This window comes from Phoca vitulina, unplaced genomic scaffold, assembly GCF_004348235.1.
Source record: "Phoca vitulina isolate PV1807 unplaced genomic scaffold, GSC_HSeal_1.0 scaffold4, whole genome shotgun sequence".
Classification (NCBI taxonomy): domain Eukaryota; kingdom Metazoa; phylum Chordata; class Mammalia; order Carnivora; family Phocidae; genus Phoca; species Phoca vitulina.
The window spans coordinates 47,437,915-47,455,130 of NW_022589707.1; the positions used below are offsets into that span (position 1 = coordinate 47,437,915).

A 17,216-nucleotide genomic window follows, 5' to 3' on the forward strand; every position below is an offset into this window, starting at 1 on the left:
ACTTGTCAGATGATACGTAGATGATTCACACCAGTGTTCTAAGTTCAAAACAAGAAAGCCTGTGGGTGTATACAAAATGTTTGTCAGAGGGTGTTTTTCTCTTGGCAAAGAATATTGGGAATCTTATAATTAATTCTATCCACTAACAGTGGGGCAAGTATTAGCTGAAAAATGTTAATTTTTGTTGAAAGGGATTGATAAACTCTAGTTGGGAAATAATTCAGTATTTTTTCAATTATCCTCTTTAGAGGTGAAAAGAGCATTATTGGGTTGAATACTCAATTAAGCTAAAATGGCAATGAAACTTCCACAGTGCCTTTCCTCCTTTCTCTTTTTCCAGTATTCCTTAAGCATCTTTGTCAGTAGCCACTCTTACTCTTGCTAAAACTAACAGAACTGACACAGATGTGAGAAAATAAAACAAACAATTTTAAACAGTGATTGGTATTAATTGGAGATTTATGGTATTTAATCTGCACAACAGCTTGTTTTTTTAAATACAGCTTAATTGAGATGTAATTCACATACCATTGCTATAACTACTTAAACTAGGTATTTTTACACTCTATCAATGAGAAAAAGTGATGCTCAGACCACTGTATTCATTTGTAAGCTTTGCTTCAAACCCATCTGTCTAATTTCAAAGACTGTATTCTTTCTGTTGTACCCTACTGCCTCTGTTGTCAAAAGCCCAGCACTCTTTTTGGCAGGGGTAATGCAAATAGCTCTTAAAATGTTCTGTAGGGAGTGATGAAGACGAGATTGAGTCCCAAGATACAACAGGTCAGTAGTCATTTTTTTCTCTTAGGGAGTGAGGTCAAAGTCTCAAGCCATCTGAGGGAGAGCAACTCAAGCTTCTTGAGTGGGTCCGGTTGGAGAAATTGTTTCTATATGTTCAGGAATAACAGGAAGGAGAAATCAGAGGAAAAGAAAAGAAAAGGAGTCAGCTGGTTGTGGCACTTTTTATACAGTATTCCATTTGACTATTAAAGCAGTACTGTGAAGATTTTGTGCTCAGTATATAACAATAAAAGTAATACATAGTAATACTTGCAATTCTTCCTCCTCCCCTTCTCCTCCTCCTCCTCCCCTCCTCCTCCTTCTCTCCTCCTCCTCCTCCTCCTCCTTCTTCTTCTCCTTCTCCTTCTCCTTCTCCTTCTCCTTCTCCTTCTCCTTCTCCTTCTCCTTCTTCTTCTTCTTCTTCTTCTTCTTCTTCTTCTTCTTCTTCTTCTTCCTCTTCTCCCTCTCCTTCTTCGCTTCTTCTTCTCTTCTTCTTCTTCTTCTTCTTTACAGATGACAAATAAAATCACAGAAATGTTTAGTAACTTTCTCAAGTTTATACCCAGGTTCTGAAACAAGAGCATTCTAATTCCAAAGCCTGTATTTTCTATACTTTGCCAAAAATGCATTTACATATAAGAAACAACCAAAAAATACTGCTGATAGGTGAAAAACAGATCTCATGATGTCAAATATTCTATAAAGTGGTGGAGTTTTGCAGGATATGAAGCTTACAAGAAAACAAAGAATTAGGCTCAGGGCCTTGGAGAGGGTTGTGCAAGCGAGGGTCCCACAGATTCAGCTTCATTAGCCACACTGTAAATCTGACTCAGGTTCCACCCCTTTAGAATCAGTAGTTGATCTCTGTATCTTTTGAAAAATATAAGCCAGGAAGCTTCTCTTGCACAGAAGGGTGCAAGAAAAAAAAGGTGTAAGGTCACTGTTACATAGCCAAAATTGTATCCAAGAACCCATGCAACAATCAAACTTGTTCAGTTACTAGGGACAGGTTTTATAGCTAATTTATCTTTGAAGGTTTTCTAGGAGCATGCATCACTTAAAGTTAAATGTGAGAGACACATCACTGGGAATATTATATGGCAACATTGAGCATTTGATAACAAATTTATTAATGTTTTCCACAATGAAAGTACCAAAGCCTTGCTCTGTGACTTAAGAGGTTAGTATTCATATGCTTTTGTGGGGGAGCAGTAACGCAACTGTGTTCGGAGGGACATTTCAGCCCATGTTACAGCCACCATATACAGAGGTAGAATGATCTTCTCTTTAGGCCTACATTTGACCCACTTGTCTCAATTTTCACAAGAGTGTGATTCTCATCTTTAACTTAGCTGATTGTTTGCGTCTTCAAGAGGAAGTGCTGTTCTCTATCCTGATCAGGAGCTAGAACATCTAACTCCATGTGGGTTGTTGAGAAATGGAAACAAAGTCAGTTGAAAGAAACTAAATATGGTGGGTTTTACCAGACAGGATGACCTGTCCTGTTTTTTTGTAACCTAACGTGTATTCTTGTATCCATATCTGGATCAGGAGGCAGATGGCTGCTTAGCTGGACTCACTGCTTTCCATCCAATCTGACACGATTGCTCTTGGGCAAGATGCCATCAGCACACATTAAGAAAGAGTTCCATGAAAGAGACCCGGTGTTGAACTTAGGGTAAAGGGTGGGGTGAGGGTGTTGTTCCCAGCAGTCCTGATGATGCTGGTGTTTCTGCTAAGTGATTTATTTATATTTTATGGTCACACTGTGAGGCTTGTAGCTAAGTGTTTTCCTTGTTGTGGTCTCTTTGAGAAAGGGAGAGCCAGATTTGTGGTTTATTGCTAGCAATATATGGAACTTAAAGCATGATGTTTGTAAAATTATTTATTTTGGGTTTCCTACCAACTCTCTGTAAGTATCACCCTAATCACTTAACTGTTTTTTAACTTTCTTACTGATGAATAATATACACTTGCTTGTTTAAACACATTGTATTGTTTGAGTATTTGTAAACATTTTCAAATTCTTTTTAAATCAAGGAAAGGGGTGTGTGTGTGTGTGCACGTGAGCACACACACACACAAACTCCATCCTAAAAGTGAATATCATTATGACAGTAAATTTTTATTATTAGTTTACAAGCCTGAAATACTTCTTTTGTGTATCTATTTAGAGTCCTTTACTTTTTCCCTTTCACACTGAGGTTTCTGCGAAGGTTCCTTGGCTACATCATTAAGCTGAACATAAAACAATTTTTGATCAACTGTTTCTCTGTTCTTGATTTGTGCTCACTAACATGATGTTAGCCTGAACAATTATCATAATTTTTCTGAACTTCAATTCTGCAAGTGATGGAAGGGTAATAACATATAAAGGAAGTGATAGACATCTTGATATGGTAATATTAATTAACAGGATGGAATATTTTGAGTTACCAAGATTAGAGGCATCATAGAAATTACTGTGCATTACTAATACTGCTTAAAGTTCCAGGGTCCCTGCTGCCCACCCTGAGAATCTTGTAAAACCACTTTCCTTGGGGAAAAAACGCCCTATCAGGTTTTTTAAATCTTTGATCATAATGACCAGAGATAAACTATTTAACTATCGGCTTATAGGGTATATACACTACCAATCAGAAAATGCCACTAGCCCATCAGAAGGTGCTCTGGGGGTAACATCCAGTAAGGCTACACACACCATGGTAACATCAAGTAAAATCATACCGGGTGAGCATCAGCTGATTACGATTCCTTTATGAGCCTTTCAGACTATTTATTTATTTATTTATAGATTTTTAAAATTTTATTTGAGAGAGAGAGCACACAGGGAGGAGCAGAGAGGGAGAGAGAGGGACAAACAGACTCTGAGCTGAGAGCAGAGCCAGCCCCTGGGCTCAGGGGGCTCAATGCAAGGCTCCAGGCAGGGCTCTACTCAGGCACTCCTGAATCCCCTCACCTATTTAACCCAACAAAGGAACACATTTTAAAGGACCAGTTATTTTAAATGATATTGCTTCCCTGGCTACTCTTTTGCAAACAGTCCTCTCCCCTCAACCCCCAAATTTTCTGGGATCTTTTCCTAATTTTTACAGCTGGTAAATATTCCTAACTGCTTAAGGCCTAGTTTAAACAGTAAAATAAATGAAGAGCAAAACTTTGTTTGTTGTTTGTTTGTTTTTAAGAAAAAAATAATGGGTCATGTAGAATCAGAATAAGTGTGTTGTAAAAGTCATGTTTGACAAGAATGTGTCCCCAGTTAAATGAGTAGTAGACTGCTCTTTTCCCACTTATTCATTCTAGCCAAGACTGACTCATGCTTCTTTAGAAAAAATTTTAGAAATTCCCTTTTGGGAGAGCAATTGCCATTGAGTATGACACTTAATTGTAAGAAAACACAGGGAAATGATAAATATGGTGCTATTTGCACCTGTGTAAACAAGCACTGCCCTCCATAGGTCACCATCATGGTCCTTTCAGTCAAAGGCTTTTCTGGTATACCACCTTTCCTCCCTGTATTCAAAGACAAAAAGTCATATTTAGGATGAAGTCCTGTGAGACTGTGTGTGTGCACGTGCGCATGAGTGTAAACAAAAAGATTCAGAGAAGGGTTTGTTGGGGGATAGCGGGAACAGCCAGAGAATAAGGAGAGATCTATTTGGCCAGGGAAAGACCTCAGCATGGTGGCTTTCAGAATGTGGTTCTCAAATGTGCCCCTCTCCCACTCAGAACCACAGCGTCACATCACTTGGGCACTTTGTTAGAAATGCAAACTCTCAGGTGCCACCCCAGACTTTTTGGATCAGAGATACAGATGGGTCCAGCAAACTGTCTTTGAATAAACCCTCCAGGTGATTCTGGTGCCACTGAGGTTTAGAGCTACTGGCGTAATGGATAGTGAAGACCTGCTTGGGTGACTGAAGAAGGCTACTCCCAAAGAATTCTAGCTCATAACCACCTGTGTCTTTGTTCCTGAAATGTTATGAGCGTCCAGGACCCCAGCTGCATAAGTCACCATTCTGGTTCTTATGTTGCTGAGGACTTCTAACTGTATTTCACTAGGTTATAACTATTTTTTTTTTTTTTTTTTTTTTTTACATCAGGGGTTGTTAGCCTCAAAGGAATCCTAGATATAGTGTTCCTTTCTGCTCTTTCCTCCACAAGAAATTAAGGAGTTTAGGGAGCTTTCTGTCTAAATGGATTTTCCATTAAAAATATTTTTATCTTTTTGAAAAATACTTTTTAATTTAAACCTTTTTTTACTCATTTTAATTTGATTTGCTTAATTTTGCTCAAGGATGTGTACTTAGTTTTCTATCCTAAAGCTTTGGCTACCCGTGGTGTGCCAAGGACTTTAGTTTTGGACATTATATTTGGTAAAATCAACCACAGAATTTTGAAGATCTGCCAGGAAACTTGAGGTTTCAGTATAAATTGCATATTGCACAATTTGGCTTTTCACCCAACCTTCCCATGTAGTTTCACCTACTGGAGGAAAAAATTGCTATTTCACCATTTGATTTTTTTAAGTATGCCACATTATAAGTTTTACATTTGTTTATCCATTATGTTTGGAAAACATGTTTCTCCCCATTCTTTCCTTTCCTTTTTTCCCTTTCCTCTTCTCTCCTCATTTAATTTTGTTCTTTACTTCTTGACACCAGAAAAGGCTTTTGATTTCTTTAAAAAATAGAATAAATGTCTTTGAAATAAAATGTCAAGAACCTGAAAGAAGAGTATGACAAAAAGAGTCAAAGGTGAAAGAGGTGTGGTTAACACCTAAAGGAGAAAAAGAAGTAAAAGTTTAGCATGCCTGGCAGTTTGAATTAGAAGGTGGGATAGTTTCAGAATGTAGTGTTGGGAACCTTGAGTCTGAGAAGGGGTGTAGGGCATCCTAAGTCACGGGCTGTATGGAGTAGCCATAATGTTCATGAGAATTATGTCTGGGTCAGTCACTCACGAGCTGTTTGACCTGGTAGGTTAATTATGCACCGTTGCTGAGATTAGTTATTGTACTCTGTAAAATCTTACTGAAAATATCTATTTTTCAGGGTTTGTCATGGGACAAAGAGAAAACATATATGTAAAGAAGGCTGAGTCTCAACAATGGGCTGCTTACAGTTAGTATATCCTGATGCTTTTAGTTGTAGTTCATCTGTTTTCATAGTTTCATGGTACTTTAGTGAATTAAAACACTATATTTATTTATCCATTCATATGAAAAAGGCTAATTTGGGTGATTACAGTTTTTTGTTAATATAACATAATGAACATGCATGAATATCTTTTCTGACATACATATACAAGGTTTTAGTAGCACCAATAACTGAGATTGGCATCGCTGGGTACTAGGGTATAAGCATCTTTCCTAGATGATGCCAGATTGATTTTTAAGTGGTTATACCTAATGACACTTCCACTAGGAGTGTACAGGATTCCCCCCTTTCTCCACATCTTTGCCAAAAATTGGTGTTGCAGATTTTAAAATTCTGGCAAATTTGATGGGTGTAATTGCACTTCATGTGGTCTCATTTAGCATTCCCCTGATTTCCAATAAATTGAGCATATTTTAATATACTTTTGGATCATTTGTGTTTACTTTTTAAAGAAATACTTAGATCTATTCAAAATTTTCTATACTTTTGTTTTTATTTTGCTTATTGATTTATAGGAGTCTTTTAAATTTCTTCTTCTTCTTCTTCTTCTTAAGTAGGCTCCACACCCTGCATGGAGTCCAATGCAGGGCCTGAACTCAGGACCCCAGATCAAGACCTGAGCTGTGATCAGGAGTCAGATGCTTAACTGACTGAGCTACCCAGGTGCCCCAGATTTGTAGGAGTCTTTTAGAATCCAATCCTTTTCTTCTTTTTCAGTCATGTAATGGAAATGTCTTCTCCCACTTTTTGGCTTATGTTGTTACTTTTTGTAAATGATGTCCTTTGATCTACCTGTACGATTTCTCATTCTTTTTAAATATGGTTTGCATTTTGTGCTTGTGCTTTGCTTAAGAAATTCTCTACTTCCTAGAAAGCATGAAGATCATTCTTTAGACTCTATTTTAAAGTTTTGCTTTTTAGTCTTTAAATCTCTTAGAATTGATTTTTTGTGTATAATCAATGTAATTTTTTTAAGCATGGACAACCAGTTGTATCTTCACCATTTATTGAATAATCCGTCATTTCTACAGTGCTCTGTGTGGTGAATTCTGTCATACATCAAGTTTTCATGTGAGGGTGGGTCTGTTTGTAGGGGTATTGTGTGTCCTTAGGCTATTTCTGTTCCCATTTCACATTGTCTTACTTAGCACATATTTATAATAAATGCTGGTGGCATACTCCACTTCCTTCTTTTTCTTTTTCTGGATTGTCTTGAATATTAGCCCTTTGCTTTTCTATATAAATTTTAAAATAGCTTAAGAAGTTACAAACACATATATATACATAACATGTTATGATTTCTCTTGGAACTGCATTGAATGTATAGCAGAACTTAGGGGAGAATTTCCAGTTTTGTGAATATTTGTCTTCCGTTCACCAAATAGGGATTTCCTATTTATTGAAGTTTCAGCTTATTCTTTTTTGTTATCCTTGGGATTTTCATTAATTACCTTTTTTAATAGGATCAGTAATACATTCTAATTTTGCTTGTTGGTATTAATCCAGAGTCTAAGCATCTTTCAGTGAAGTGCCAATACATATTTTAGGATATCCAGTCCAGCATCCCACCAGAAGTAAGGGATCTACGTGGAGTATTTTTATATGCATTTTTCTATTTTTTTTAAAGATTTTATTTATTTATTTGAGAGAGAGAGAGCAAGAGCATCGGGAGGGGTACAGGGAGAGAGAGAGAGAAGCAGACTCCCCGCTGAGCAGGGAGCCTGATGTGGGGCTTGATCCCCGGACTCCTGGGATCATGACCTGAGCCTAAAGCAGATATTTAACTGACTGAGTCACCCAGGTACCCTGAAGTTTTCTATTTAAGTATGTGTGAATACTTTAAGTTTAGTTTCTCTGCCTACCTGTGTATGTATGCTTATAAAAAGTATTTATTTATTTATTTATTTATTTATTATTTATTTATTTATTTATTTTGTAGGTGGAAAAATGACAACCGATGCAAGAGCCCATTTTTGGTTAGGAGGAATTTCACGAAGTAAGTCTGAAGGAAATTTGTTTGACATGGAAGCTCAAAAATCCTCAAGAAATTTCCATTTTACAGGTACGAGAATTTATAATTTGTAATTTTTTTACCCAGCACTGATAACTGTTGGAGGGCTACCTCTGAAAAAAGCTACAGAGGATTAAAAGAATTATAAAATTATAAAATTATCATGGAAATACTTACACTATCATTAAAAAGATGAGCAAATTAAAATAGCACAGCCAACAGATTATATAAATCTTATGAGAAGGCAAAAATTCATTATTAAGTGAATGATATATGCAGTAAATATAATGAATTTGAGGGTTAACGAGATCTCTAGAGGGTGGAGTGGGCTAAGAAATCTTCATGAAGCATGAAAGAATTGAACTGATCCTCAGAGGAAAGGTAAGTTTGAAGAGAGTTAGATGAAACCAGATTAAAGAAACATGGAAATGAGAGAAATACAACTTTTATTTTTCAAATGCTTATTCTAATTTTTAATATGTGATGTTAAAACCCATTTCAATTAAGATGTAGTTCTATATATATTAAACAAAAAAGTCTGACAGTTTGCTTGAATTCATTTTTCAATTTTGGCTGGCCAGTTGGGCTTTCATTTTCGTGAAAGCAACACCAGTTTCACTAAGTCCACAGAATCATTACCAATATTTATTGAGAAATGACCAAGTATGAGTTGCTCTAAACATTTAAAAATGACTAATACTTGTGAGATATATAGAAATTCCTTATGGTTCATATGTAAATATTTTCATGTGCTGCCGATTCTTAAAATACTCACTTTCCAAAGTAATAACATGTTTTCACTTCATAGTGGTAAGCCTGTTCTTTGTCATTTTAAACTTGGAAAATCTCAATGAATTCCTTCAAATAGTAAATCTAATGGTGATCTATTTTTCAATGTTCATTTTCATGAAGTGTTTATTTTTCATGAAAAAATTTCAATGTTATTAAAATTTATCAGTGCAAAGCTACAGGAAATAATCTAAGAAATGCATTACTCTCTAATTTGGCATATTGTTTTTCTAAATTACTTTAGCTATTAACAGGTGCATTTGATTTTTTTACAGGGGAACTATTATCAGAAAAGAAAAACATTAAATGAATAATCTAGATATAATGAGATTGACTATTCAGTGTTTAGAAAAATTTGGATAGTTGACTGAATTATTCTGTTTGTTCAGAGATTTTCTTTTGTGAAAATGAAACATAAAACAATAAGGCATAAGTGTAGGTAGTCTGGGTAATTTTCAAGGAAATGTGTTCAAATGGGGATGCCTGGGTGGCTCAGTCGGTTAAGCGTCTGCCTTCGGCTCAGGTCATGATCCCAGTGTCCTGGGATCGAGTCCCACATCGGCCTCCTTGCTCAGCAAGGGGCCTGCTTCTCCCTCTGCCTGCCTCTGTCTCTCTGATAAATAAATAAAATCTTTAAAAATATATATATATATTAAAAAAAAAAGAAATGTGTTCAAATGATTATTATCTAAATTTTTGAACACTTATTTGTAAATCATAGTGTCTTAAGATAAAATAACATTGAACATAGTCAAAATAAACTGGCAGAACAGTTTCTCTTTCCTCATAACATGAAGATTTGAGCAAATTTAACATTAATTTTGCAGGAGCTATTAGACTAGAGATCAAAAAACAAAATAAAAAGTCTTCAATTTTTAAGCTATAATAAGAATTAGTTGGTTGTATCCCAGGATGCCACCTCATCTTTGTTTTGCTTTGTTTTTTTCTAAATAACAAGAATGTCCAGATCCAGGATTTCTTCTCAATTGGCCAGATCCTTTCACACGTCCTGGCAATAATTCTTCCGAGGCTACAAATCCGTTCTGGAATGAACTGTCTGCTTCTAACCCGTTTTTGGATGACATAACTCAGCTAAGAAATAACCGGAAGAGAGATAATGTTTCCATCTTGAAAGAAGACCCTTTTCTTTTTTTTAGAGAAATAGAAACTGGAAATTCGTTTGATTCCTCCGGTGATGAACTATATGTGCATCAGTTGCTTAGGCAGTCTTCCTCACAGGCATCTGGAAGATCTAAAAGTGTTTCAGAACTTTTGGACATTTTAGATGACACAGCACATGCCCATCAGAGTACACATAACTCTGGCCAGATCCTAGAACAAGACTTAGAATGGCTTCAGAATGATAGAGAGGCTTATAAAATGGCTTGGTTAAGTCAACGCCAGCTGGCCCGTTCCTGCTTGGATTTGAATACAATTAATCAGAGTCCCGGATGGGCCCAAACACAAGTTGCAGAGACCGTGGTAGTTTGCAAATTAAGCCACCAAGGAGGGTCAGTACAATTACCTGAATCAGATATCACTGTTCATGTGCCCCAAGGCCATGTAGCTGTGGGCGAATTCCAAGAGGTGTCTCTAAGGGCGTTCCTTGAACCTCCACAAATGCTTAACCATGATCTCTCATGCACTGTAAGCCCACTATTGGAAATCATGTTAGGCAACCTCAACACGATGGAAGCCATTTTGCTGGAGATGAAAATAGGGGCTGAAGTGAGAAAGGATCCTTTCAGTCAAGTCATGACAGAAATGGTGTGTTTACACAGCCCGGGTAAAGAAGGCCCTTTCAAAGTGTTAAACAACTGTTATATTTATAAAGACATCATCCAAGTCAAGCTAATAGACTTGAGCCGGGTGATGTATCTCGTGGTTGCTGCACAAATTAAAGCTACTCAGTCACCAGCTGCCACCATTTGGGATTGTATCCACAAAACCACCTCCATTGGAATTTATGGACCCAGATATATTCATCCCAGTTTCACTGCTATTTTCACAGTTTGTGGACACAGTTACATGCCAGGAAAGCTTACAATCTCTGATATTAAGAAGGGTGGAAAAAACACATCCCCGGTTGTGTTTCAGCTCTGGGGGAAGCATTCGTTCTCACTTGACAAGCCACAAGATTTAAATATTTCTGTTTCTACATGTGATCCTGATTTTGAAGTAAAGGCAGAAAGAGAAAGGAAAGAAATTAAGCAAAAGCAGTTGCTAGCAGGTGAAGTAGTTAATCAACAATTTTTATTTTCCTTAGTTGACTCCAGAGAAATGCACTTGTTTGTTTTCCGTGTTCAGGTGGAGCCTCCCAAGGGTAGAGCAGTTACACAGTTCTTTGTCACTACACCTGATCCAGCTCCGAACCTAAAAAGGCTCTCCAATCTGCCAGGCGATTTGCAGGAAGAGAAGAAAATCAAGTCTGCTCCATTATTACCAACAGTGTGTGTGAAATATCCCACATTTCAAGACAAAAAAATGAACTTTACCAACTATGGGGTAACCCTGAAGACAGTGCTAAGACAAAAAAAGATTGACTACTTACTTGAATATTTCAAAGGGGACACAGTAGCTCTTATTGGAAAGGGTAAGGTAAAAGCCATTGGGCAGTCCAAAGTGAAAGACTGGTATGTGGGAGTCCTGAGAGGTAAAGTTGGACTTGTACATTGCAAAAATGTCAAGGTGATTGCCAAAGAACAAGTAATATCTACGTCTGATAATGTCTTCACAACCAGAAATCTTCTTGAACAAATTACCCTACCCTTTAAAAAACTGACTTACATCTACTCAGTTGTATTGACTTTGGTGTCAGAAAAAGTTTATGATTGGAAAGTTTTAGCTGATGTCTTGGGTTACTCACATCTGGCACTAGAAGATTTTGACCAAACACAAGCAGACAAAGAATCAGAAAAAGTTTCCTATATTGTAAAGAAGTTAAAGGAAGATTGCCATGCAGATAAAAATACCAGGAAGTTTCTTTATGAACTTATTGTGGTGAGTATTGCTTGATCACAGTAATTTGTTTACCGTAGAGAACTTTATTAACTTGGGAATATTTATAGAAACATACAAGAGAAGTTAAAAAATTCTCAGCAGTTTCAAATAAACTAAAGTCACTTTATAGCAAATATAGATATTTTCTTACAAGATCATATAATTGATTTCTTAGTTTTATTTATTTATTTATTTTAAAAGATTTTATTTATTTATTTGAGAGAGAGAGAGAATGTGAGAGAGATCACAAGCAAGGGGGAAGGAGACTCCCCACTAAGCCGGGAGCCGGATGTGGGACTCGATCCCAGGACCTTGGGATCATGACCTGAGCTGAAGGCAGATGCTTAAAGGACTGAGCCACCCAGGCACCCGATTTCTTAGTTTTAAAATTCAAGTGTGATTTTCCCAGAAACTAGGCTCCCGAGAATCATCTTTCAAAAGAAGTTTAAAGATTGTTTGTTAAGAGATCAGTTAAGACATCTCTTCTCCTCCTCTCTCAAGTAGTTGAATAGCTCTTAAAATATCAGAGCAGCTTCAATAACATGAAAGTAAATAAAGGCAAACTGCCGGGGCACCTGGGTGGCTCACTTGGTTAAGCGTCAGACTCTTGGTTTTGGCTCAGGTCATGATCTCGGGGTTGTGAGATTGAGCCCTTGTGAGATTGAACCCAGAGTCGGCTTGTCTCTCTCCCTCTGCTCCCAGCCCCTGCTCAAGCTTTCTTTCTAGGGAGCCTGAGTGGCTCAGTTGGTTAAGTGTCTGACTCTTGATTTCAGATCAGGTCATGATCTTAGGGTCCTGGGATGGAGCCCCCTGTTGGGCTCTGTGCTCTGTGTGTAATCTGCTTGAGATTCTCTCTCTCCCTCTGCTCCTCCACCCCTGCTCTCTCCAACTCTCTAAAAATAAATAAATTAATCTTTTTTAAAAAAAGCAAACTGAAACAAGATTAATTAACTTGTCCATTCTTATAGGTCCACTATTTAATGTTTTTTTTTTAATTTGCAGTGTCTTGTTTTTAAAATATATCCTCAAAATTAAAAAACCCTTATTATCAATGTCCTTCACTTTATCAGTTTAATATTCTTCTTGTGTATGTAATGCATCACAACCCAAAAATTGATATTGCTAATTCTCTTCTTAATCTTCATGTTTTAATAGAACTCTCAGGATTATTTGCTTTTTTCAACATAGCATTTACTTCAGTGTAAGGCTCAGTGGAGAGTCATAAAGAAGATAAAGAACTGTTTTGCCTTTAAAGTAGAAATTCAGTATTTTATAAAAGTAAAAAGAAAAATCAAGAGTATATTCCTAAAAGTGGCTGTAATATGAATGTATAAATAATAATAATGATAGCTAACACTCCTGTAGGGTTCTCTGTGTATTTGACCCTGTGCTGAACTCTCTAAACACACTCTCTCACTTAGCCATAACAACTCTTCGGAGTAAGTATAGCTAGCTAGGAGCTTCATCTTACCCACAGCCTTGAGAGGCTAGGAAACTTGCCCAAGATCCCACAGTTGGTTAGTATCAGAGATGCAGTTTGAGACCTTTTTGGTTCTAAAGCCACACTTGAAACTACTCTACTTTCCTGTAACAGTTATGAATGTGTGTGTGCGTGGTGTGGTGTAGAAGCTTGTGTGACTACGTGTAGTGGTGTGTGTAGTAGATGCCGTTTTAATGTGCAAGGCCAGTGCCCTATGAGAGATGAGTAGGATTACACCAGCAGGTTCACAGAGAGGAGGACAGCTCTAATGCAGGTGCATGTGGAGAAGAGAGATTTCTGGAGAGGAATTTATTCTGAGACATCAACAATAATTTACCAAGGAATTGTATATGTAAAACATTTTCTTTCCTTTATTATTTTTATGACTCTACAGTGATACTGACAGGGTTGAATTTTCCAAGCCCCAATATCCGGTTGTTAAGGAGATAGTGTTATGACGCTGTGCTGAATTCTCCATCTAGGCCACTCAGAGTCATGGGCTGATCCACCTGGTCGAAGCTGCATGTGTCTTTTACAGCAGCTCATTACCTCTCATTACCTCTACATTAGCTCATGTTCAGCATGAACTCATGAAGGCTTGAATTGAAAATTACTTTCTTGTGTCTCTTAGTGACAAAAAAAGGTTATTTTGGCCAAATGGTCTGGAAATTGTAGTCTAATCATATCTGCACTATATTGGGGTATGCTAAGTAAGTGAGTGGCTCTGGTGACCGATTAAGCAGTGCTGGTGGAGAGCTCATTCAAGGCAGTAGTTCCTAAAAACTCATAACATGCCTCAGTGAAGGCTTGAGGATTTCTGTATGGAGGGGGGTTGGGCCTGGTTATCTGACCAGAAGATGATGGAGCGTGGGCTATAGAGGCCATCTCTTGAAACTTTATTTGTATAATAAGTACATGTTTTTCTTGAATTATATATTAATTTTTAGTGCTGGAAGGGAACTAATAGAGACTGTGGGTTCAAAAAACCCTCAGTCATATCTAGACTTTGAGACTGGTTGTCCTTATATACTTTACACTTGACATTTCCTAAAGCACTTGAATATCTGATTCAATTTTCATAAAGATTATAGGCCACTAGAGAGGGTGGTATTACCACGGTATCCATTTTAAAAATCATTAAACAGAGATATTTTGTGATTTATCTAAAGTCCTATACTTTGTGGCATTGGATTTTAAACTCAGATTTTATAACTCCAACTGCAGATTTCTTTTCCTTAAAACAAGAAACTGGAATGAGCATTGCTAAAACCATTCTACCATTTACTAGAAGTGCCTTCCAGGGCCTGCTGGCTCAGTGCTGCTTTTTTCTGGGGTCATAACTCCTCACCATAAATTTATGGACCAATACAGTCAATGTATAAAAACCATGGGTGGTCTTTCTAATGCTTCCATAGGAATGAATACTCTATGGGCTTTACTAGTTGCCCTACTTGGCCATTCATTTTTACTTATTGTTTCATAGTGATAGATAAAGCTTTTTAGTGCTGTTAAATGACGAGGCACTATCGCACATGTTTATTTGCTTATTTGAACAGGGAAGAGATATAGATAGATCTAATCCCATGTTTTAAAAACCTATTCAAGGCAAAGGGAAACTCATAGATTTGTTTGAAATATGCATGGTGATTGACAAAGCTCAGATGCTTAACTAAGGAGGGAAGGGAAGGAGGGGAAGGAGGGGAAGGAAAGGAATGGAAGGGAAGGAATGGTAGGGAAGGAGGGGAAGGGAAGGGAAGGAAGGGAAGGAGGGGAAGGAAAGGAATGGAAGGGAAGGAATGGTAGGGAAGGAGGGGAAGGGAAGGGAAGGAAGGGAAGGGAAAGGTAGGAAGGGGAGAAGGGGAAGGGAAGGAAGGGAAGGAAGGGAAGGGAAGACTGTCTGATGGTTTTCCATTTTGCATTGTTGAAGACTAAGTGTTTTATCTTTACTAAGTTGTGGTTCTATTTAACACAGTTACACTGATGGTGAAAGGAGAGAGTTGATTTTCTAAAGTCTAAATATCTATAGCTTTGTTCACAGTTGTAGTAGTATCTCATTTTTTTGTGCAAGAGGCATTATTCTGGGGAGTTTTAAATCACATTTTGATGAAGAGTAAAATAATATTTGCCAGCACCAGTGTGCTTATTCTTTAGAGAAATCCTGTAGCCAATTCTCTGGTAAGGAAAGGAATTATTTTTTTGCAGAGTGAATAATCATCCCTGGGTTGATAAATTATAGACTGCTAGAACCTCAGGGTATCTTTGTAAGTGTCTAGTTCAACTTCCTCCCTTTCCAATTAGGATATTAAGAAACATATTAGTTGAGTGGTTTACCCAAGGCCCTATAATTAGTCACTGAGTTGGGCTTAAATCTCCCTTAATTTTGGTCTAATCATACCCTCTGTATTTTGCTGGTTGGATTTGCTTAAAAGTAAATCAGCTTTTTGAATTCTAGAAACCTCAAATATATGTGTGGTGAGAAAGAGGATTCCAGTTTTTAGAAAATACAATGAAAAATTTAACGTATAGGAGAAAGACCAAATGAGTTGATTTTAACTGTGATATGTAATTGTTGCTGCAGGCTCTGATGAAGATGGATTGCCAAGGGTTAGTAGCACATCTCATCCAAGAGGCTGCTATTCTGACTTCAGCTGTCAAGCTTGGAAAAGGCTGGAGGGAACTAGCTGAAAAGTTAGTACGACTCACAAAGCAACAGATGGAGGCATATGAAATTCCTCACCGAGGAAAAGCTGGAGATGTTGCTGTTGAGGTAAGATTTCTGTTTGTCTAATTAGATAGTAAAAAATTACAGACCAAGTAAATCAAATGTGATCAAGCCTATACCACATACATGGATTAATTGAGGGAGTGTCCTAGAGGATCCACTAACTGAAGTCACTGCCCCCATAACCATCAACATTATCTGAAATATACACACATCGCTCTTTAAAGGCATCGAGAACCTTTAAAATACATTGATGTTTCTCCTATTGGATTGCATATTAACATGGTCTTTGATCAAATAATTGGACCAAATTGGATAGGTAGTCAGTCAGTAAGCAGGGCTATAAGAACTTGAGGCAGGGAACAGATAAACTTTGAAGGGAGGAAATGGGGCCAAATCAGAACAAAGGAAGAGGATATAATAATAAGTATTTATCAGCCTCAGTCACAGACTTAGTCATTTGTAATAAATAATTTTGGTGGCAAGCATTAAGGAAGTGGATGGTGCAGGGTTACTGGTAATGAAAGCTAGAAATATCTAAGAGCTTCATTATCTCTTTCACAATTTTGTATACAGTAAGAACTATAGACATCAAATACAGAATAACAACACTTAGTACAAAGTAAATATTAACCATGCAAATATTTTTTATTAATATTAAAACAAATGTATATTGGTGGGCCTAAGTTAGATAAATATTTTTTCAATTTATCATAAAGAAAGTGAATCCATTTTTATTGACTTACATAAAGTATTCCAGTGATGAGCACATATAAAATGTCCTGTATCTTTCTCATACATGAGTGAAAGCATTTTTAAGATATTTCAGTTAAGGAAAGGTGATCTCTCTGATTAGATGATGCCTTGGTAGGAGGCGGAAGCTATGTTCCCCACTTCCTATTTGGGCGTAGAGCTGGGTTTTAATATCTTGAGAAAATTTTCTTATTTGAAGCAACTATGCCAGCTGGATGAGCAGAACAAGACAACCGTTCCATGAAGCTTGAAGAGTCAGATCAAGTCAGTTGGATCCCAGCAGCTGCAGTGGAAGCTTCAGGGTTCCTGGAGCCTGGCTCTCCAGCAAAGACTCCTCTAAACAGACTCTTTAGCCAAGAGCATCCAGGACCTATTTCCCCTTATAGATTACTTCTCCCTTCTAGACTACATTTATCTCCATACACTAAAAAGGACATTACAATCTACAAATGAGTTTTTACTGAATGAGCTAAAAGACAACAAACCTTTAAGAAGGAAAAAAGACAACATTATGAGGGATATACT

The 17,216-nt window shown here is 37.2% G+C and overlaps 1 protein-coding gene across 1 annotated transcript in view; it reads left to right on the forward strand.

Moving 5' to 3' along the window:
* Positions 1–17,216, forward strand: part of MACC1 (MET transcriptional regulator MACC1) — a 224,356-nt gene that overhangs the window by 194,757 nt on the left and 12,383 nt on the right. Inside the window, exons 3-5 of the mRNA XM_032401963.1 lie at positions 7,876–7,998; positions 9,695–11,736; positions 15,795–15,983. Of these exons, the coding sequence (XP_032257854.1) occupies positions 7,876–7,998; positions 9,695–11,736; positions 15,795–15,983 (2,354 nt within the window). The remainder of the gene's footprint in view (positions 1–7,875; positions 7,999–9,694; positions 11,737–15,794; positions 15,984–17,216) is intronic.